The 24409-nt window shown below is 36.0% G+C and overlaps 1 protein-coding gene, 1 long non-coding RNA gene and 1 other non-coding gene across 5 annotated transcripts; 2 read left to right on the top strand and 1 right to left on the bottom strand.

Annotated features, from left to right (window-relative positions):
• Positions 1–1104: 1104 nt before the first annotated feature.
• On the top strand, positions 1105–15767 carry LOC127415828 (cholesterol 24-hydroxylase-like). 2 transcript variants are annotated; one of them, XM_051654808.1, is made up of 15 exons: positions 1105–1793; positions 4502–4579; positions 5041–5122; positions 6088–6161; positions 10528–10614; positions 10698–10836; positions 10992–11105; positions 11385–11541; positions 13466–13537; positions 13622–13694; positions 13779–13863; positions 13938–14048; positions 14664–14752; positions 14917–14983; positions 15106–15767. In XM_051654808.1, exons 1-15 carry the CDS (start codon positions 1591–1593, stop codon positions 15256–15258), a joined length of 1584 nt encoding a protein of 527 aa, XP_051510768.1. In that variant the 5' UTR covers positions 1105–1590; the 3' UTR covers positions 15259–15767. The 2 variants fall into 2 exon arrangements, with proteins under 2 accessions (XP_051510768.1, XP_051510769.1); XM_051654809.1 differs by lacking the exon at positions 1105–1793 and adding an exon at positions 3531–4387.
• A 1000-nt stretch (positions 15768–16767) lies between these two features.
• trnat-ugu (transfer RNA threonine (anticodon UGU)) lies at positions 16768–16840 on the bottom strand. The gene has a single exon. It is a non-coding gene; the product is annotated as a tRNA-Thr (tRNA).
• Positions 16841–18180: 1340 nt separating this feature from the next.
• On the top strand, positions 18181–20732 carry LOC127415889 (uncharacterized). Of its 2 annotated transcripts, XR_007893004.1 has the most exons (4): positions 18181–19028; positions 19128–19568; positions 19653–19835; positions 20071–20732. It is a non-coding gene; the product is annotated as an uncharacterized LOC127415889 (long non-coding RNA). The 2 variants fall into 2 exon arrangements; XR_007893005.1 differs by lacking the exon at positions 19653–19835.
• The last annotated feature ends 3677 nt before the right edge of the window (positions 20733–24409 follow it).

The following is a 24409-nucleotide window of genomic DNA, read 5'->3' as shown; positions in this document are numbered from 1 at the left end:
AGTTAGCCAACATTTTTGACAAAAATTTAACGTCTAGCTGGAAATTGGATGGTAACTCTTACACTCGCTTAGATCTTTGTCCTTTTTAAGAATCAGACTGATCCGGGCTTGTGTCATGGTTGGCAGAAGCTTTCCATTCTTTAATGATTCTGTATAAACTTGGCAAAAGTGGAGCCAGTTCTATAGCGTAAGATCTAAAAAACTCAGCGGCAAAGCCATCTGGCCCCGGAGCCTTGCCTGTAGGCAAGGCCTTAATTACCTTGCCAAGCTCCTCCAAGGTTATCTCAGAATCAAAATAACTTTCCTTCTTTTTATGGGGTGCCCCAACCCATTCACATTCCACGTGGAGAGAGACAGTCCATTCATACTAACATTTGACATTTTAACATATTAGGAAAAAATAGATTGTGTGTCAAAAATAAAATCCACATTAGTGCAACAATCAAACCCTGAAAACCCCCCCACCCGAACCAAACAAACAGAAAAAATTAAAACATGTGCATTAACCCCGCACACACCAGCGCCAACCGGCGTCCATCCCTCTAAACTCAAACAGTCCATGTATGCCTACGAGAGCCCCAGCGGCAACTTTGCTGTCAGATTTCTCAAGTCCGGTGTTTCTATAAAAATTTTGTAAGACAGAATTACACAACAGATGATAATCACTAAAACACACTCCAGCCAATAGGCGGGATAAACACAAAGAACGTGTAGATTCATCCACATAACTGTCCCGAAGGTGTGTTCCTCCACAAAACAAACTCCAGCCTCTAGCAGAACCAGCACACACACAAATAAATAAATTGAAAAAAAAAAATTTAAAATTAAAAAAAGGCCATTCAGTTTCCTCGGACAGTCAAACGAATGTTCAGTGCGCCAGACCATTCAACTGCTACATGAATGCAACAAATGACTAAAATCACTCCAATGTCCTGCAAGAAATACTCCACAAAACAAACTCCAACCAATAGGAGGTGTAAGCACAAAGAACATGCAGATTCATCCACAACACTGTCCCAAAGGAGTGCTACTACACAAAACAAACTCCAGCCGCTAGGTGGAACCAGCACAAAAAGAAAGAAAAATTTGGCCTGGAACATCAGTGCAAAAGCGACCTTCCATTGATGTAAGAGTTTCTTACATTCCTTGAATCGATCACGTTTCTCTCTTGTCGAATTTACAAAGTCTGGGAACAAGAAAATGCTGTGGTTCTTCCAAGAAAGACTTCATTTACTCCTCACCTCGCATAACACGAAAACTTTATCAGATGGTCTCAGAGATTTGGCCAGAATTGATCAGGGCCTGTCTCCCTCAGCGGATCGCCGAGTCAGGACCCTGTGAGCTCACTCAATTTCCAGCTTATGGCCTGTTATGTCAAGCAGATACGGAAAGAGCCCGTCCAGGAATTCCATCATATTCTGACCCTCTGCTCCTTCAGGAATTCCAACAATTTGGACATTATTCTTCCGGTTACGATTCTCCATATCCTCCAGCTTCTCCCAGATACGCTCCAAATCCGCCTTGGTCACTAGCAGATTAGCAGCTAATACCCTCTCCGATGCCTCCAGATAATCGATCCATTTCTCGAACATGCTCCACTCTTGTAACCATCTCAGTGAATTTCGTCTCAATGGCCTTGATCAAACAACGTATTACGGCAAGATCCTCCAAGTCAGCAACGACCTTCGTCAGTATTGCCAATACGTTCAGCAATTCTCCGCGAATTTCTTTCACCTCTCCAGCCAAATCGACTCCCTGGCTCTAGGCCTCCGGAGGGGCGTCAGCTTGAGCGCGTAAGTGTCTTTTAATGTCTCCAGAGGATTTTAAATTCTTTGACATATTGTCTTCCTAGAACAGTTATGGATCAGGGTGTATCGAATCTCACCAGTTTATGACACAAAAAGTATCAAAACTAGCAAAGTGCACAGAGCTCGTTGTTCACACATCCGAACCTCACCCTTTATTTTTTGATGGAAATGATGAGGCTGTGACAATAGACTAAACAGTCTCCTCGATGTGTAATTGTCTAAAGTGTTTTGGATAGTTCAGCTGATAAAACATTTGAAAAAACATCTTTCCAAGAAATATCAGTAAACTAAAACTTACAACATGAGTTGTGTAAAATTAGATGAGATCTAGCAGCTTTATACAGTGCATGCCAATTGAAGAGAGACTGCAAATCACGGCCTCACTGCCCCGTTTTCATTCACTTCAGAAATCAGTATGGCAACTGTCCCCAAGAGGTCCTCGCTGTGGACTGTAGCACGATGACTACGTCACGGACATCCATTACATAGTGGATGAAATCCATGTTTTAAATGTTCGTAGCCATGAGATACTGGATGTTTTAATGCAAACATTTTATTCAGTGTGTACAGTGTCATGAATGCAGAGGCAAAATCAAATCACTTTGTCACTCAGCCATATACACAAGTGCAACAGTGGGTGAAAATCTTGGGTGCAGTTCCGAGTAACATAGCAGTCATGACAGTGAGACATATACCAATTTACAATAAACATCAGATTTACACAACACAATTTACATATCTAATATATACATAATTACACCCAACACAATATACAAATAATAATATACAACATACAGTATACAATACACACAATATAGAATACACAGTATACAATATAGAATACACAGTATACAATAAAAATAGTATACATAAAATATACAGTAGGAACAAATCGCAGAGTTCAAAATGCAAGAATTTATTAAATACTAAAATAAAGGGGGAAAAAACCTCAGAACTCCCATGAGGGAGCAAAACAATAAACATAAACTACCCAGAAGGGGAAAAACACAAAGTAAATAATCCAGGCTTGGCAGGGGAAACAGGACTGACCGGACTGGAAAACAGGAACCAGAGAAAGAGTAACAAGACCGACTGACAAGGGAGAATGAACAAACAAGACTTGAAACCAGACGAACTCTGCACAGCACAGCAAACACGAGGAGACTAAAATAGGGAGAGAAATCAACAGGTTAACAAGACAGGGCAGGTGTAACAAATGAACTAATAATGGGCAAACAAGGAGGCGGGGTATGACGTAAGACAGAGAGACATGCGGCGATACAGAAACAAAACAAAACAGTCTTTCTGTAACAAGTCAGGCAAGGATGGAGGATCTAAATGCGGCTTTTAATAAAACCAAGATATACAAGGATACTTGGAACATAATGAAACAAAACACAGGGAACAAACATACAAAGCACAGCATAATACATGTGAAGACTGACAAGGAAAACAAGGGCTTAAATACACAGGGGCAAACAAGGGAACGAGGAACACCTGGGGAAACAATCAGGGGAAAACCAATCATAAAATGAAACTACAAAGGACTACAAAACTAACAGGAAACAGGAACGGGGAACTAAACAAGAATTTCAAAATAAAAGTCTATACAAAAACAGGGAATACCTGACATCAGACATACAATATGTGTCTTAACTGCTTAAATTATTAACCCACATACAATAAATAATATTTTACTTAAATATGATCATATTCCATATCAAAACTTAACAGCCGTTTTGATTGAACAATATTATTTACTGCATTCAAAATAAATGCAAAGGCATAATTTTCGTTGTATGACATTATTTTTATTCCTTATCCTTTGACAAACAGTAGTCCATGTTCTGTGGTGGTGGAGACGGGATCTGTTCCTCTTGCTATATCGTATATGGTGGCCTTGATCAGATAAGATCATTAGATCATATTTGACCTCATATCTGTCACATTGACAGCATTTTGGAAATTAAACAGCTGTTTGCAGTCAGAGTTTGCGTTAGTTCTTCATTAAAAAAAAAAGTTAATATCCACCAACAGCTGCTGCGTGTCAGTTGTGTCTAATAGAGCAGACGCGATAACAATGATGCTGACACGTGAAATATCATAATTTATGTAAAATCCTGAGTTTTTCCAGATGCAACGATCTGGTGGAAATTTAAAGAAGCCCTACTCTCCAATAATCTGTGGGAAACGGGGTGTTTCAACCCCACAAACAGCACTTTTTGGGCAGTTTCAGCGCAATTTGAGCGAAGCGTCCATAGACAGCAGCTCTTTTATGGGCAACAAAAGAACCAGGAAGTGTTTGTTTTGTAAACAGTAACAATGGGATTAAATCCACTACGTCATCGCGCTACAGTCCGCAGCGAGGACAGTCTCAGAAAGTCTCTCAGTATTTGATGTGTCCTGATAGAACACCGACACAGCGCGATCATGACAGTTCTTCAGGAGATCACAGGATGGGCTGCATATATGATATTGTGCCTGCTGTTTGTTGTTTTTATCGCATTTGTTGCATACTGTCTGTATATTAGACATGTTCATCAGAAATATGATCATATACCTGGGCCTCCAAGAGACAAGTAAGAAGTTAAAGAATCTATTGTAATGTGAATGATACGATTATATAAAAGATAAGCTTATTTTTTTTATGATCAAATTTCATATAAATTAACACACAACTGAATTCTTGACAGTTTTCTGCTGGGACATACACCAACTTTTATTAAAGCAACAAAATCGGACCGCATTATTCACGACTTACTTCTGCAATGGTAAGAGATAAGCACTTCTTTTTTTTTTTTTTTGTCAAATTATTGACATGTGTATTTATTATTATCATTATACTGTTGTGTTTTAGAGTTGAACTTGCACCTAAAAAAAAAAAAACACGTGCATATTATGTAACAGTGTGATAACAGATAGCCTATCACTTAATGTTTGGTGATACTGCATGTTCTCTCTCTCTCTCTCTCTCTCTCAGATTGGTCAGTTACTTTATAACAGTTTATTTAAGTTCATTATATAACTCTAAAGTTGCATTAGGCTTAGTGGCCATGGGCAAAGCATAGAAACAATACTGCTGTAATCTTATATAATCAGGTTTAATAACCACAGTCTGTTGTTTCACTCAATAGTGAAAAACTCCTGGCTCCGCCCCGATAGAGATACCTTAATAATCCTCAAGGAGACATTTAGTGTTCGTTATATTGAGTCTTTGTTCCTTGTTTTAAAGGGCAGAGAAATATGGCCCTGTCTACAGGCTAAACAGCTTTCATTTTGCGGTGGTCATGGTTTATTGCCCTGAGGCTACAAAGGTAAACATTTTTAAAGGGATAGTGAAATGAAAATTCAGTCATTGTTTACTCACCCCTGTGTTGTTATAACCCATATGACTTTCTTTTTTTTTCTTCTTCTTAGCACAAAAGGGAGAAATTGTGAAAATAATTTGTGCTCAGTGATGTCATACAGTGGCAGTTTATGGTGACCACCTCTTCAAGCTTCAGAGGCCCACAAAAGTATAATTCAGAAGTCTAAGAAATAACTCCATGAGACTCATGGTTGTTATGAAAGCACTCGTTAAGGTCTGGTGAGAAACAAACCGAAATCTAATGTATTATTTAGTGAAACTGTTGACCGACCGTAGAAAAGACATTCCCGCCTCCTCAATCTCTATCTGTTTGATTGAGTCCTCTGTTTCAAACAAATGAGCCTGGGCATAGCAATGCATCTATTCTCTGACTACAAACTCATCAGACATATTTAGTAAGTTCAGTTCTCTGGTTTCTGTGCAGCTATGTTGTGTTCTGTTGTTTCTATTGCTGTGGTGGGCCTGTTTTTAGATAAACAAAATGAGTTTTCACCTGAACGCCCCGTCTCTCGACAGATACTGCTCTTGTGCAGTATCATGAATGCTCAGAGGAGAGAGCAATGGTTGGTCAACAGTTTCACTAAATAATACATTAATTTCAGTTTGTTTCTTGCCAAACCTTAACGAATGCTTTTATAACAACCGTGAGTCTCATGGAATAATTTATTCGATTTCTGAATTATACTTTTGTGTGCTTTTTAAGCTTGAAGAGGTGGTCACCATAAACTTCCATTGTATGACATCACACATTTTTTCACAATTTCTCCTCTTGTGTTAAGAAAAAGAAAGAGAGTCATATGGGGTTATAACAACACAGGGGTGAGTAAAAAATGACTGAATTTTCTTTTTTGGGTGAACTAACCCTTTAAGAAACCACACAAACTAATCACATTCTCTGACCTGTTTTTGTAGACAATCCTGATGTCACCTAAGTATCCCAAAGATCCCTTTGTCTACAAACGTCTCTTTAGCTTGTTTGGGAAAAGGTAAGCTTCGATTCGTGCTGGGTTATTAATGAAGATGATACTCGGTTAATAATCTGTTGTCAATACTTTGATAGCAACGACTACATGAAGACACATTAGCAGATTTCCACTATTATCCTCTGGAGTCTAGAAGTATATATTTTAAAAACCTCATGGAATCAAAATTGGAGTTTTGTGTATTTCTGTACTTATCTGTTAGCTTCGAAACCATCTAAATGGAAGTGTGCCTCAAAGTTGTCAAAATAAACTTTTGGCAATTAAATTAAAATGCATCGTGTTTCTCTTCTTGGAAGATGGACCAAAATATTGATGACGTCATCTCATGCGTATAGGCGTATACAAACTTTTGTCAAATTTAATGCTCTTTACAATGAGGCTTTACCGGGCTGTGACTTAAACTAAAGGCTATTAGCTATTTAAAAAAAAAAAAAAAAAAAAGGAAAAGCCATTCTATATGTCCCTCCCCAAATTCCTGTTACAATAGGAAATTCATCTGCACAGGAATGAAAGTTAAGTTCATCAAACAATTTAATGGGGTTTTTAATGCACATCTAGCCTTTGTCATAGGGCTGGGTATTGATACAGATTTCCCGATTCAGTTAGATTCCGATTCACAAGCTCTTTATTTGATTCCGATTTTGATTAGATTCAATATTGATTCATATGGGTTTATTTCAGTTATAATGTCCCTTTTGCTTACATATAAAATGGTCACAATTTGGCTTTTTTAAAATGAACAAATAAATATATTCAATCAATAAAAAAGATATATTTCATATTATTTTTGTTACATATTTATTGTTAAATTGCATAATTTGTACTATTTACAAGGATTTACATTGATTTGTTGAACACGTGCTAAAACCGTTACTCTCTTTAACAAAAACAGCATTTCTGTCAACACAGCGCCTTTAAATAAGCACGTTAACTAGAGAGGACTTGAATGGCTTTACCTCATCTGTGTGATGCGTGATTAGAATTAAAAAATGTTGTAGTTATTTTTGATCAACAACTGACTGTAAAGAACAGAAAGGGTATTAAAAGAGACAGTATTCAATGGCAAATGTGTTGCGTGGATCTCGTTCTTGAACACACATTACACGGAACAACTTTTACTCTCAACACACTGTGAAAGGATCTCGCTGCTGAACACTTCACGACTAAACTACACAATTACTGGTGAGTGAAATGTAAACATTTACCAGCCAGAGGCCAAATAGCACGAAATTTGGTTGCAAATGCAAGTAGCTTCCTCTCATTGTATTGGAGGGTTGCACATTGAGTGAAAGATCAATCTTGGGATTTAAGAATCGATATCGAGACTATTCAAATGAAGATTGCGTTTAATCTGAAAAACTATATTTTTTACCCACCCCTACTTTATTATGAGTAACTGCACATTTGTGGTGTTTCCAATATAGCTGATATGAAAAACAATAAGAATTTTTAAAAAAAGATGACAAGAAGAGTGTAACGCGTTAAAGGTTTGGGTATGGAAGGAGGAGATGGGGAGCAGTGGCATGCTTCAAGTAGGCTTTTATTTTCTGCCTTCAGTCTATTTGAGTGCAGCCTTCTCAGGGCTTTTCTTATTTTAGTCAGTTCAATGTAACAAAACTCTCAGATAACAAACTTCCCAAAATCTTCAGCTTCACAATAAGGCACACCAATCACTGCGCTCTCATGCTGTTCTCTCTCAGCTTTCTGGCGTGTTTTGGCTGCTTTTGAAGTCTCTCCCCGCTATCACTGTAACAAGAAACAGCTGTAAGAAATTATGCCAACCAGCTTGACGAGCCACACCTCTCCATCTCTCTCGCAAACAGACACACGACCACGGCCCCATCCCCACAAAGAGAGACATAAATAAATAGATCTGAAGAGGTAAAATTAACATTTGTCCAGGCATTTTACAGAGAGTCATGAATTGGTGGAAATACTCAACACTCACTTATAACCCATTTTTAAGGTTTTGCTTGCTTTTTATGTTCCTTTATTCAACCTTCACTGTCTAATGATTAGCCCATTACGCCTGGCAGAATGTTCAATGTTGTAGTTTTGTCTGCTTATTGTGAAATGAAGCAAACAGTGATTTGCCTACTTTTAGAATTAAAGGAATTCTCTTTCTCATATTTGGAGAAATGGAAAAGCCCCAGCAATCAGAAAATTTCTAGCCGTTAGTATTTAATGTTATTCAACTACAACCCACATTTACAAATTTTGCCATCCTTCCAAAGTAATTTTTTTCTTTTGTTTTTTCAAATAGGTAATGCTTACAATAATTCTATTCCATTCTGTGCTGTTTTGATGGCACAAATGGAACTTTTCTAAACATACTGTATGTGTATACATGGCTGTCAATTGCAGTAGCGTAGCCGTGGGTGGGCCTGGGTGGGCCGGTGCCAGCCATTGGCATTCAGGCCCACCCAATCATTCAATCAACGCGTGAATTGAGAATTGATTGCAATGTATTGTATTAATTAGGCTATATATTTAAATAACTTCTCTAAGTTTATCAAAACCAGATAGTTGACATAAGATGCCAAATTAAATAACTTAAAAGGATGTTAAAATGCTATCAAAACTGCTAAAACTCTAAACTCAGTCAACTTTATTTTTTCAGATGAAATTATGTTAATTACAAATATCATATGTATGAGTTGATCCTGAATTTTATTCGTAATAACTTCTATTGTTGCATCAAAACCAGCTGATGATGGTATAAATAAGATATAAATTATTTTAAATAACTGAAATTATTTTAAATAATCAAATATGTTCACAGCATTTTTAAGACTTTTAAACTCCAGCCTAATTTTTCCCATACGATTGAAATGAAATTATGTTATTTCCAGATATCATATGTGTGTATTTATCGCTCTTAATTTTATTTGTCATAACTTAGGGAAATGGTCACAGGTGCTCCAAATATTTTTTCTCTACCTCAGAACCGGATTATTTTGTGCTTTTTCTCTCTTACCTGGCTATCGCCGCAGTGTCATCTCTTCCCCCACTTTAAAGAGAGTAGAGTTGTGACGCAGTGACACGATCAGAAAAAAACCTTAATTTTATTGACAGTAAACCATAGCGGAGACATAGCAACAATTTCCATTTCTGTCATTTTTATCCATCATTTTCATCTGTCTAAAGACACACCAGCAAATTGTGTTAGAAATTATACTAACATGTCCATTCTGTTTTGCATTTTCAAATATTTCTAGGGTATATCCACCAAATCCCCATATAATAATTAATTTCTGTTCCCAACCACAGTAGGCATCCTACCGTTCCATATGTTACACATGTAAAATAAAATAAAAAAATGTCTAAATGTACTCAAACACAAATATTATTAAATATTTTTAAAGTAGACGACCTTTAGTAGCAAAATGTCCTATATACACCCCTGGAAACATTTAGCTAAAAATAAATAAATTAAAAATTAAAAAAATTAAAAGTTTATAGCTCTCATGAAACTGGTCGATTGATTAAAAGTTTTAATCAAATCAATTACATCATATGCAATTAATAAATCAACTGAATAGTATATATCAGTATTTGCTTAGAAAGCCCCCAAATGAAGATAATTATAAGACATTACATTGTAACAGACAAAAGATTTTAATACACATTACATATACTGGCTTTTGAAGTCAATATGGACCATTCTGGATTGGTTCAAACTCAGAGTGGGAAATGTTTTTAAAATGTGTATGTTTTTTCTCAAATTGTTGTCCTTATACAGTATATTGTACCATATCTTAGGTACACATATCTAATAAAAGTACAGTCAGTTTTCCTATTGCATTTTCATACTTTTGGAATGTTTGTCCTCTCCCAAAAATGTTCAGAAAAATCTCGTAAAAGTCACTACCGAAACACAGAAATGCACTATAAATCAAAGGATTACTGTATATTTATCTATTAAGAATGTGTTTCCATCCCCACTCTAAAGAGTATTTTTATGAATTCTTCTAGAAGATTTTCACAGCTAAATCAATTAAAATAACAGTTTTAACAAATTGAATAAGATTAATCAAAATCTAAATGCAAATATTCACAGTATGTGAAATTAAGTTTTTCAACTTTGAACAGTCTCAAGACCCCTATTTGCTGTTTCATTCTGTTGTGCTGTGTCTAGCTGTTTTTATCACAAGAATGTGTCCTGTGTGAATGGCTGCTGAGAGAAAAATTCCACAAAATTTATGTATAGGCCAGGGGGCATGATTATTTCCGTCAATTTTTAAAAAATTTATTTTGGCATATAATTAATAAATGAGTGTGATAAATTGACAGACCTAATATGTATATAAGTGTGTGCGTATTATGGATTTTGCTCAAACGGTAAGTGACTCACATGACATCTTTTCAGGTTCCTGGGAAACGGGCTAGTGACAGCTGCGGACCATGACGTGTGGTACAGGCAACGACGTATCATGGATCCAGCCTTTAGCAACTCGTAAGTCAAAAACAGAACATCTGTGAGATACTGACATTTTCTACTGGTACAGTGAGTACAGCTGACATTATTTCATCCATCAGATACTTGCGAGGCTTGATGGGCACTTTTAATGAGATGTCAGAACGCCTGATGGACAAACTCGAGGAGAAAGCTGATGAGAAAACACCTGCCATCATGCACAGCCTGGTCAACTGTGTCACACTGGATGTCATTGCCAAGGTTTTACCCTTCTTACCTCCCATGCACTTGGGCGATGGAGGATTTTGCTGCCACCAGAATTAAAGCAGCCTTGATGTAGACGAAGAATGATTATGTGTCAAATCACCTGTTAATCATTACTTGCTGGGTTTATTTACTAAAATTTGTATCCACAGGTGGCTTTCGGTGTTGACTTGAACCTGTTAAAGGAATCTGACACCCCCTTCCAGAGAGCAATAGAGCTATGTTTAAAGGGCATGATATATTATATCAGAGACCCATTTTTTACAGTAAGATAATTTATTTATTTTATCATCCTCAAGTGGTAGGGTCAATTAATATTACACTCACAATCGTACTGTTGTACTGTACATCAGTGCGGCTATGATTCAGCTGAAGACACAAAGCTTCAGGTAATCACATCTGTGCTTATATTCAGTACAACAGCACAATTGTGATTATGATATTGTTCTTATTCAACAGTCTCAGACTAAATTTGGCCAGTTAGTTTGGAATTAGCTATCGTATAATGTTGTATAGTGTTAAATGTTTTTATTTGTGGGACTCAGCTTTTCCCCAAGAACTGGAAGATGGTCGAACAATTTAAAGATGCAGCTGAACTCCTGCGTAAAACGGGAGAGAAATGGATACAAAACAGGAAAACAGCCGTGGAAAATGGTGAAGATGTCCCCAAAGATATTCTGACCCAAATCCTCAAAACAGCAGGTACAATATATGGATCTTGAGTGGCTGAGACAATAAATAGTTCACTGTGTTTTCCCTCCTCTAACCTTTCTTGTACAGGGAAGCTATAGAGTTCAAGAGTCTGGTTCCAGAACTAAAAATCTCATAATATTTTTCTATAGGCAAATTTAGGCAAAATAGGTGAAAACCTTTAAAGACAGACCTACCATGAGCTCTGAGGTTGTTTAAAGATGGAATATGCTTCTGTTGACGCCATTAGTCTGCATTATTTCAACAACATTTTTTTACAAAATGTGTTTAATAGTGCAATTTCTGATGGAAAATCTGCACTACCCATGATCCTGCAGTGAAACAGTGCACCAATCAGAGAACTGCGGCTAACAAAGCACGCCAAAAGAGCTCTGCAGCAACCGCCCACTCGCATGATGCACTGTGAATGACATAATCGAAACGTTCTTCCCACACTCTCAAACTCATAAACAGTATAATAGAGTATATCTAAATATTATGCAATAAACTTGAAATATATTGTTTCTATACTTATAATCAACAACTTTAAATCAATAATTTTGCTTTCCATAATTTTTAATTGAATTATGTCATTGTAGTTCATTGCCTCATGAAATACATTAAGTACACAGTCTTGTACCTTTGTCTTTTTGTCTGATTTTCAAATACTTTTTTACTTCAAATCTCAGTTTGTAATGTTGATTCACCTTTATGAAGAATTGTATAAAATTTCTGTGGAAAAATGAATGGGAAAAATACTTCCGGACTGGAACCAAGACCGCTGAAAAAGTGGGCGGGCACTGCTGCACTCTATTGCTTGGTATAGTAACACCATTAACTCAAAGTGGAACACCTCTGCAAATCAAGGCCATACCAGTGGCCTCATAATTGACCCTGCACTAAGCTTCGCCACTCTTGGTTACCGTCCTTGCTCTTGATAAGATTTGCAGAACATCTCATAGGAATGAATGGGAGATTGTTGTGAACATTTTTTGGCTAAATATTCCCATATTTATCTAACTTTTTTTAAAAATTTTTTTTTTTAAAGAAATTGTTAAATTATACAGTAATTTGATTGAAAACTGTGGAGACTGTGAATTGAGGCAAACGATTATCAGTCACTTTAAAAGAGAAAAACATAATTTAATGGCAATTACACAGCTGATAACATTTGTGTAAGGGAACAAAACGGCTCAAAAGGCCTCATAACACACTCACTATGATGCTGTGAACGCTTTATTTACTTTCGCCTTTACTAACACCTGAATCAATTAATAAATTAATTACTGTTAAACAGTTATCTTTAATTTACCTTGGAGCAAATGTAGGTGTCCTTGCTGATGTTATATATGTTATATATGATGACTGTCACCGTTTGATCCATAGCATGCTCTTCTTGAGACTTTATTTTTTTTTTAAAAGAAAGAAAAAACACTGTGTGTATCCTCTCAAGGTACCATGTGTCACCATTACGTGACCCAGCAACAACTTTTTTTTTTAATTATATTTTGGATCATTTCTATAAAATTACGCTTAAAACTACTCAAACACATTACTTCCGTAGACGGCAAGCGCCTGTCAGAGAAATGGAGGACGGCAACAGTTGCTAAGATAGTATTTATCAGAAAGGCATTTAAGGTAGGGCTTAGTGTAGGGTCAATCTGCGGTAGAGTCTGTGGTAGACTGTCTAAGGTGGGCCAAAAAAAACAGCTAGATGGATGCAGCAGAATGGCACAAAACGCTTTTTAAGAAAGCTGAACAAATATTTACTTGACGTGACATCTAGAAAATGCAATGCTTATTACTTGAGGTGTTCAAAAAACCAAAGATGTCCATGTGATCCATATGTACATTGACCAACAATTAAAAAACAGCCCAGTGGAATGAATTAATGCATCTTCAGTGAACAGCCCCTAACACGTCTTTTTTGCTATAGAGGAGGAAAAAGCAAACAATGCAGAAGATCACGAACTGATGCTGGACAATTTTGTAACTTTCTTTATTGCAGGTGAGTTACTGCTTCTTCTTTTTTTTCTTTTTCTTTTTTTTTATAAACTTAAGCGGTTATAAACCATGCAAAATTCTTCTGCAGGGCAAGAGACAACAGCCAATCAGCTCTCATTTGCAATCATGGAATTAGGGAGACACCCAGACATATATAAACGGTAAAACACTTAATGGAAATGTGGACTGATTCCATCAATGTATTATTACAATGCTTTTACAGTTTAAGTTCTTTTAATCCCCAGTGCTAAAGCAGAAGTGGACGAGGTCCTTGGGACTAAAAGGGACATTTTGTATGAAGACCTTGGAAAACTCACTTACTTATCTCAGGTTGGTCTATTGACAGTGACATCCTGGTCAGTCATAAGGAGTGTTGAATGGTCATTGTCTTTATTTTGTTGCAGGTGTTGAAGGAGACTTTGCGTCTGTACCCCACTGCTCCAGGAACATCTCGCTGGCTGACTGAGGATATGGTTATTAATGGGCTGAAAATCCCAGGAGAATGTACTGTTGCTGTAAGTATATGCTACTCATACGTTCCTCAGTGCTGTAAACATTTCAGGTACAGATTTGAGTTTTCCTAATACTAAGTACATACTACAAATTTTGGGTGTGACATCCACATTTATTTGTCGGTCTGAATCCCCTAAATTATCATTCTGTGTGTACAGAATACAAATGTCACTCCTGAATCCATAGTGGCTGACATGGTAATAACCATAGCAACATTTTTCCTTACCAAAATTTTGAGTTCTGGCAAACTTGCCACAAATATGCCACTATTTTTATGGAGACCAGCTAATGCGCATGTGAGTTCTCGAGTTGATTGACAGGCGATGTCTGTAATTGAAAGGTGAATGGCTCATTGACCTGTAAGGTGGGACTTAAATATTATATATTGAATTCAATTATTATATACTATTAATAGTTGGCTGGAGCTACTATGATGGAAAGAAGAGACCGACTGGTGACCGACACTGATTTAATGTAAATGCAGTTGTCACAGCCTGCAGTTGTTAGTACTTTAAATAACCAATTTCTTAAAACTTCAAAAACATTATCTTAAATCTTTACGATTGCGAAATGCGTTTTTTTTTTTTTTTAACCACTGACAACTTTTTTTTTTACAGTTCAGTAGTTATGTCTCCTCAAGAATGGAAAAGTTTTTCAAAGATCCATTGAAATTTGATCCAGAGAGATTTGATGTGAATGCCCCAAAGTAAGTCTTTACTTATAGTACTTTATAAATGTATTTATACATGTATATACAGTATATATAAATACATTTATATTTAGAGACATTTTATATTTGAGTGTTTTAGACAATTTTATGTAGAAAAGTTGTATTTTTAAAGTTTAAATGTAGACAAATTTTTTTTAAAGGCCTTATTACTGCTACTATCCATTTGCACTTGGACCACGATCCTGTTTAGGACAGGCCTTCTCACAGGTGATTAAACATTCACATTTGCACCTTCTTTGACAGAATTTATAGACTTGTCTATAAACAGTCTATAGACTTTATAGACTATAGACTGTCTCATGACCAGTCCACTGTGTTTCTTCATTTAGATGGAGGCAAAAGTTGTGCTTGCCAAACTGCTTCAAAGATTTGATTTCAGTCTGGTTCCTGGACAGTCATTCGACATTAAAGACACAGGAACTCTGCGGCCCAAGAGTGGAGTGATCTGCAACATCAAACACTGCACACAGGACATCTTCTAGGCCCAGGATCTGAATATTTTGTGACAACTCTTATGTACTGATCTGTCTGCCATCAAATTCATGTTCATTCTTCAAAGATAAACCTGAACACAGAGGTTTTAACAGCTTAGTTTATGATACTCCATGTGCACTCTTTCAATTATTGTGGTTTTTATGTTTTTATCTGAAGTCTAATTTGATATACCACCAGTCAAAAGTTTGGACACACTTGACTGTCTGAAATTATATTTCTCATGATCTTAAAATAACTTTTAAGTGTGTGTGTGTGTGTGTGTGTGTATGTGTGTGTGTGTATATATTAGAAAAATATATCTTAAGGCTTATGCTTACAGTAAATGCTCACTATGACATGAATATGTCTAAATACTCTCTGGTTGAAAGACAACCCAGAGAGTGCAGAGCTGGAATCTCGACAAAAGGTGGTTACTTTAAAGAAGTTTCAAATTTGATTTGATTTGGTTACTATGTACTGTAATTCCCATAGTATTATTAAATAGTCTTGATGATAATTACTCTAAAATGTGGAATCTCTTGTCAAAAGTTTGTACATTATACTTTGTATTAATTTAATGCAAATTATGTGCTTGTGTAAGATAGATAGACAGACAGACCAACTACCCTAGTTAGAAAGAGCCTTGTAAAATGTCACAAAATGTAAAACACTTAAAAACAATCCTACTCTCTCCAGGGTTGGGGAGTAACAGAATACATGTAAGGGGATTACGTATTTAAAATTCAAAATATAAGTAACTGTATTCCAGTACAGTTACAGTTTAAATCATTGGTAATTAGAATACAGTTACATTCAAAAAGTATTTTGATTACTGAAGAGATTACTTTGCATTGTATTGTCATTTGTTTCATTTAATATTTAGTCCTTTCACATGGAAAAATGTATACATACAAATGATGCGATCCAAAGTGCATTTGAACAGCAGTGAAACACTTTCTTATGATTCATACGAGCAGACAGTGAAGTACGTTTGAAGTAAGTTTGGAGCAGAAGAAATAGAAATAAACCTTGTGTAAATTGTCAGCTTTACGCTAAGCTAAAATGCTATTTCTAGCCATTTTACATGCACATGTTACCAGGCACAATCATTTTTTTTTTTTTTTTTTTTTTGTCAAGAATCATAATTTTGGATCATAATTTCTTTTTTTCTAGTAAGACCATTGATATTAGGGCAAAAATCATATTCATGATAATTTTTGTATTGTTTTCCTGTAAAAATATCAAAAAATCCTTAAAACAAGATCAATATGATTCAAAACAAGTGAAAAAAATCTACCAGTGCTGAAGAAGTAATCCAAAGTATTTAGAATACGTTACTGGCCTTGAGTAATCTAACGGAATATGTTACAAATGACATTTTACAGCATGTATTCTGTAATCTGTAGTGGAAAACATTTCAGAAGTAACCCTCCCAACCCTGACTATCTTTGGTGTACATACTCAAGTACCATGGTCATTTTTGTATATATATATAAAAAAAACACCGTTTATTTGCCAGGCCCCAGCGAGGATCGAACTCGCGACCCCTGGTTTACAAGACCAGTGCTCTAACCACTGAGCTATGGAGCCAGGTACGATAGTAAATGAAAAAAATAACTTGTTAAAATAATGTGAACAAAAGAACGTTTCATATTTCGGTTGTGTTCGACAAAATGTTGGATTTTGTTTTTGAGTTATAGTTGAAATGCCGATATATGTATTAATTCACCACCAATTTATCTCTTATTTAAAAGGTTCAGCTCGATTTTAGCATACACCCATGTAGACAATTTCAACACAGATTTTTATTTTTCCCAACCCAATCCCAAAAAGAAACATTTTTACGGATTGTTCATCGAGATTTTCATCTCTACGGCCATATCACGCAAAAGCCTGCCAGGACCCGGATGTGAATATTATTTCTGGCCACTAGAGTGTGATATCCGCCAACAAAACACCGGACTGTCATCGCTGCGGACTGTAGCGCGATGACGTAGTGGATTTAATCCCAGGGGGTCAGAAATTGGCTGGTTAGCAGGTCCTTGAATATACCCTGTCAAAGATTATATTACTAAAAGATGTAAAGGTGATATTAATAATGAATGTGCATTCTGTAAAGTTGAACCAGAAACATTATCCCATCTATTTTGGAATCGCCATCTTGTCAAAAGATTCTGGAAGGATGTCGCTCAGTTTATGTGTAGAAAAACGAATTATACTTTTTCCATTGAAGAAAACAATGTTTTACTTTATTTTCATCACAATAACAAAGATGTTAACTTTTCTTTTATTGTAAATGTATAATTATTTATGGAAGATTATTTTTACATAAGTTTAAATGGTCAGAAAAGAAACCCAATATTAACCTATTTTTGATAGACTTACAAGGATATTACAACATGGTTAAACTTTATAAATATATTAAAGATTTGTAAAAATCTTTAAATTGTATAATTTAACATAATGCTGTTTGTATTTAAACTTCTAACTATTTGTATTGTCTTTTACCTTTCCCCCTTTTCTTGTTTTTTCTTTATACTTTCTATATTGATATTATAAATTGTTTAATTTGTACATAAATATAAAAAAGGTTAGCAGGTCCCTGTTAGCACCTGCTGGTAGATGCTGGAACTACACCACGCGATAGCAAAAAGCATGTTTCTCCGCAGCCATTCAAAAATAGCTGTTTTATGACGAAATAAAAAATATTCCAAGAACCATTTAAATTTACATTATTTCATTACATTATAGCACATCGTCATCTGGTGACGGATTGTTTTTGAATGGCTCTTAAAAGCGTAAACTTGATTTATATATTTCCTTATCTATTCCCATCGACGGGTGATCAGTCACGTGACACCGATCCCGGAACTGAGCGCCCATGAGCAAGAACCCTGCGCTAGCTGAGCACAGTCAAAGAGTATTAGAAGCACAAGAGACGAAGCTCTAGTGCTTTATTGACAACCGCCGCTAGATGGCGCAGCGGTAGCGCTGCCGCCATTTTGGATTGTGGGACAACAGTTACACAGCACACAACCTAGTACCGACACCATGAGCTCGAAAGCGAAGTCGAAGTGGAAAAACAACAGAAAGTTATGTTCATCAATTAACTGCAACAACTATCAATTCGATAGTAAACATAGTCTTGCCTTTCACCGTTTCCCTAAAGACCCTGAAAGGTAATTATTCACAAAAGTGAAGAAAGCATTTTCATATTAATTTCGATTTATATGAATATGCCTCTTAGTAAGAATGGGTTATTAAATTAAATACAGTGGCCGAATTCAATTAATTGATAACCTATTATTGTCTGTAAGACATGCTATGGCGGGAGGACACCAGTTTGTTATAAGGTGTTGCTATAAGGTTTGCTACTCAGGTCCTGAGCCACTCAGTTGCTGTGGGGATAAAGACCTTGGCACAGGTCAAGCACAGAGGAACTACATGGCAGTTGCCAAATTCTGTGAAAACTTTGATGGCATCTTCAACTGCTTCAACTCCAAGCAGCTCAAGGATTCCCACAAGCTGAAGTCTGCTCTCTCAGATGCATCAGCGCATTTCCCATTCATGGAAAAGTGTATGGAGTGGCTTCCCCGCCTGAAGCTTGTCGGTGCTGGCCCTGGAACCAAGCAGATCCCATGTGTAGAGGGGTGGCAGCACAACATCGTGTGCTTGAAAATGATATGGTGTGATCTCCGTGAACGTCACCAAGTGTCCTAACTTTTGACAAATCGTTTGAATCAAGACTGCCTTGAGAATGCCTACTCAACCATTAGGGGTATGTAAATTAAGTATTGGATTTCAGTACCTTGCATTTTTTGTTATTTTATTGTAACTGTTTATTGTAACTATTTAATATGGTGGTGTGTGTTTTCAGCTTGTGGTGGTAACCGTGACAGCCCAGACTCTGTCCAATTTGAGTGTGAATACAGTGGCTACTGGATTGATATTTAACATCTCAGAGAAGACCAACTGTGAGCAAGACCTTGACACCTTCCTGCTGCAGTTCAGCACATATGCCTCCCAGGATAGCCTCCAGGTCAACATCGACGCAGACCAGATCTCAGCTGAACATCGCTATACCTCCCAGTATAGTCCCAGGATCACCATCAGTTCTGAGATTATGGACGAACACAGCTATGCTAGAGTGACTACTGATTGTGGAGAAGCTGAGATGGTTCCGTGCGGGAATATGCAGATCCAGTCGTCACTGCTAATACCGGAGCCACATCGGACCAGGTGGAGGAGCCAATGGACTATTCACTAGACAGTCAGTTTGATTCCCACCAAACACCTTCTTGTTGCTCTGGAGATCATGGTAAGTAATCTGTGGTTCTTCTGAATTGAAAAAAAGTATGCACATATTTATATTACAATCACATATGTTTTATTAACCATCAAGAAGAGCCTATGGACAGCTCCATGGTCGTCCACTCAATCTGTGAATCAGAAAGTTCAGGGAGAGTGCTCAGCCAGGACCAGCTACCTACGTCTAGTAAAACTGAGAATCTCAGAATCCAGGGAGAGTGCTCAGCCAGGAACAGCTACCTACAAGAACATGAGGTCTAGGCAACTCAGAATCAGAGTAGGTTTATTCTCACCAATTATGCGTACACACAAGGAATTTCACCTTGCTTAAAAGACTATCAAATATATATATTCACGCCAAAAAAGAAAACAACCAGTAAAATATACATACACCTGCACTTAATCTTAATTAAGATTGTATTTATCATCATAATAAGTCTAATTTTATTTGTGACATATATATCAGTAGTTAGAACTTATGGCTAATATTTGTTTGTATTTTGTTTTTCCAGAACAGTGATGCTGTGCTGGAGTCTGATGTCAAGCCCCCTTGAAGGTGTCCTGCCAAAATGTGTCCTGGACCTGCTGAGTGAGATGACACCACCAGTTTCAGCAACATCTGCCTTTGACCATGATGGAAGTGTACTGGTTTACATGGCTGGGTATTTGGGCAGTAAGTTTGTGGGGAAATTTGCAGACAGTAAAGAGGGTCCCTGCAAGGAATGCAAAATGTTGACCACAGATATCCCTGCTGATCCAAGGTACACATTCCTCAAGGACAAACAGTACATTGATCTCAACTTAGGAGAGAAGGGCCTTAAAGTGCCCAGCATGGCACTGCTAAACTTAATCATAGCCCTGGAGTCGAACTTCAGAAAAAAGATCAGCTCCACACAGCTGGCCTGGGAAGGAAGCTGTTTATCAGTTGTATGGAGATTGTGAGTGAGTGCAGGGGAGTGGTGTGTGACAAGGAGAAGTGCAAAAAGTCACTTATCTACATGGTTAGACTATATATACGGATCAGAATTCATCACATTTTACGCACCCAAAATTGCAGAATCTCAGAGCCAAATCAGAAGCGCAATAGAAAATTTCTCAAAATAAGTCATCAGTAAATCATGTCATGTTTGTCATTTTTGTTGTTTAATAAATTAAATTCTGAATGAATGGTTTACACATTTCTGCTTTGATTCTTTAACAAATTTAATAAGTAAATAATTTGTATGAATATTTATATAGTATTTTATATATATATATATATATATATATATATATATATATATATATATATATATATATATAAAATTGTTTAACACATGCTTTTTTGGTAGAGGCATTAAATATATGGCGATAAAATATTGATAATTTTGTTTGTACTGTCAGCACAACGTCACGCGAAGTGTACACTTGTCGAAGGGTGTAGGGAGCAAGTGTACGATTTGGGATGCAGCCCTGGATTCACAGTCCAAAATGGCGGAGGCGTAGCTCTGCTGCTGCGTGCAGATGTTGCAATGGAACGTCCTATTAGCCTTCGTCTCTTGTGCTTCTATACGTCTTTGGCACAGTCATAGAGATGAATGGTAATGGTAATGCTAACGGATAGCTCTCTCCAGGTATTTTATTGCTCTTTTTATTTATTTATTTATTTATTGTTTTAATCAATATAACATGACAGTCAAACCAACTGAAAGCATAAGAAATAAACTAAAAGAAAATAATAATAAAAAATAAAAAAATACTTACAAAAAGGTATATCGACAATATACATAATACAAAAGGCTATAAATTATACAATATACAATGCATATAACATTAAGATTCAAAAGGGGATATTCAAGGCTTTATGAAAGTTAATACACTTTAGCGTTAAGTGAACTGCAGCCAGCCACCTGTTGCTCGAGCTCGTGCACACACTCCATAGGGACGCAGCGAGCGAGCATCTGCCAAAACAATGACGTAACGTACAAAGAGACAACGTGATTCACTGGCATCATGTTGAAAGATGAGATAGCATAATTAAAATTACACAGTTATGATTGTTTTACTACAAACTTTGAGACTGTATATTATATTTGACTCTCCAGTGCTGGAACAGGGCTAAAACAAAGTGTGGATATAGGTCTGACTATGCGAGACTGTAGTTTGAAGTAAACACTTTTCTTTGCATGATACATTGACTGCATTTATACGATAACCTATGTCGGCGTTAGCTAGCTAGCCAGCTTTATCAATAGCTGTTAGCTAAATTTGGTGTATGATGACAGTAGCTGTTTATAAAATAGACTATATGTTGACACAACTCAATATTAATGTGATTCCATCACAACTGTCATTTTGATATATCGATGTGCTATTGTTTTTATAATAATAGAATGTATATATTTTCTGGATAACCAAGATATGTTACACTAATGAATGGGTCTATTTGCATTATCTTGAACATTGTCTAGCATTCAGTTCATGTGTTATTGTAGTTTACCTTGCTGAATCAAGTTAGCTATCAATCCTAATGGCACTATATTTCACATGCTTTGCAGTTATGTAAGCTTACCTGTCAATTCAGGGTCGGTTTTGATCCCCAAAACCGAACGAAGGTCCTTCCAGGAATCAAATGCCCTGCCAATGTTAACCAGGCGCGGACTGGCCATTGGGAGAACCGGGACTTTTCGTGGTGGGCCAGGCGCGAAATGGGGCCTCATGGGCCGCCACATTATGCAGAACGCGCCACAAAATGGCACCGCGATATGCAGAAAAGGAAAGCAGAAAAGAAGTTGTGCTTATACATAATCATCCATGATAGTAAGACCTGTTTATGGAAATTAGATAACTTAATTGGAAGTCTACTGATATCAAAGTTACAATTAAGAAGAAAGTCAATGCCTCCTACTTTCTTAAAAATTATATTTGGGATGTAAAACCCATAACCTATCTCTTGAACGAATGCAATTTTGAATCCATTTGACTTTGAGTATAATGTTGGATGATTCAAAATCGAGTACATTTAAACCACCTTGATTAACTGGATTACAGAGAGTTTTTTTATTCAGATAGTGAGGCTATTCCTACCAAATGAAATTATATAAGTTTTTATTTACCTGATTAATTTTGGAACATCTATGTCCATTGCTGTATAAATTAGTCTTGATAAGCCTTCTGACTTTGATAGTAATACCCTCCCATTTAAGGATAAATCCCTCATTAACCAGTCACTTTTTTTGAATATTGTTTATTAATGGAAAGTAATTTAATTTTGTTATTTCTTTCTGATTTTTACACATTTTAATACCCAAATAAGAGATTTGGTCCTTAGTTGGTATACCATAGTGTTCAGACAAATTGTCAGGTCTGCTTTTGAGAGCAAATAATTCGCATTTCTTAATATTTATGTTTAACCGAGATACTAAATAAAATTCATGGAGACACTCAAGAGCCAATTTTAATAATTCTTTTTCATTTTTTAGAAATATAGCTGCTGTATCTGCCAATTGGGAACATTTAATTTCATGATCAAATACCTGAATGCCTTGAAATGTATCTAGGGGTGGTCCCAGAGGGTAATTTAATAGCGCTATTACAGATGTTGTATAGTGTTTGAAGTGCACAAATAAAATTATTGCCAAAGCCAAAACTCAAAGTTTTAAGTACAAATGTATGGTCTATAGTATCAAATGCTTTATAGGAATCTATAAAAAGGATATAGCTATTATTATTAATTAGAAATGTATAATCTATTAAATCTAAGATCAATCGAATATTATTGCCTATATATCTTCCATGTATAAAAACCTAATTGACAGTCATCTATAATTTTATCTAATATTAATTTCAGTCTTTCTGCAAAAAATAATGAAAGTAATTGGGTGTCATTATTTATTAATGTTGTAGGCCTCCAATTGTCTATGTTAAGTAAATCCTTCCCTGGTTTTGGAATTAGTGTAATTAAACCTTGTGACATGGTTGGAAGCAGTTTCTCATGTTCCAGTATTTACAGAGAAGGAATTCTGAAACATCCTCTTGGAATCTCTTATAAAATTCACAAGTTAACCCATCATTGCCGGGTGATTTATTGTTTTTTAAACTTTCAGTACATTTATATATTTCTTCCAGTATTATGTCCTGATCACATACATTTTTGGAATCCACATCAATAATAGTTGCATATTCCTTAAGTGAATATAGAAACCAAGAACCTTCTTTAATGCTGCGGTTTTTGGAGTATAATTGTCCATAAAAGTTTGCAATGAAGTTGGCAATATGTTTGGGATCTGTTATGAGAGAGTTATTAATATTAAGTTTCTTTATAGAGGAATTCTCAGCCTTTCTCTTCTCTAGATTAAATAAATATTTAGGATTTTTCCTCCAACCATTTTCTTCTTGATCTTATAAAGGTTCATAAATAAATGTAATGTTCATAAATATTATCTAACTCCAATTGTAATTTGGCTAATAGATTTTTATTCCTATCACATATAGTTTGGTTTTCATAAATATTAATTATGTTTTGTATTATACTTTCCTCTTTTTCTTTCCTAATCTTTGCTAACTCCTTTCCCCTTCTAATAGCTAATTTTCTAATGTCATATTTCAAAATTACCCAATGTTTTCCAAAGACATTAGAAACTTTGGCTTTATTATAACAACACTTTATAATAAGTTTAGCATTGTTTTTAAAGTGATCATCTTCAAGGAGCGCATTATTTAATGTCCAGTAATTAAAACCAGATCTCCTATTCCCCATGTCCCCCAGGTCAACTACTTAGTAAATTATTCTGTGGTCAATAAGTACAGAGGGTATAATGTCAACTTCTTGAATTTGTTTCTCAAGTTCTTGTGAAACCAACCAAAAATTGA

The sequence above is a fragment of the Myxocyprinus asiaticus genome, chromosome 25 (assembly GCF_019703515.2).
Source record: "Myxocyprinus asiaticus isolate MX2 ecotype Aquarium Trade chromosome 25, UBuf_Myxa_2, whole genome shotgun sequence".
NCBI classification, from domain to species: domain Eukaryota; kingdom Metazoa; phylum Chordata; class Actinopteri; order Cypriniformes; family Catostomidae; genus Myxocyprinus; species Myxocyprinus asiaticus.
This window is presented reverse-complemented; position numbering and strand designations above follow the sequence as displayed.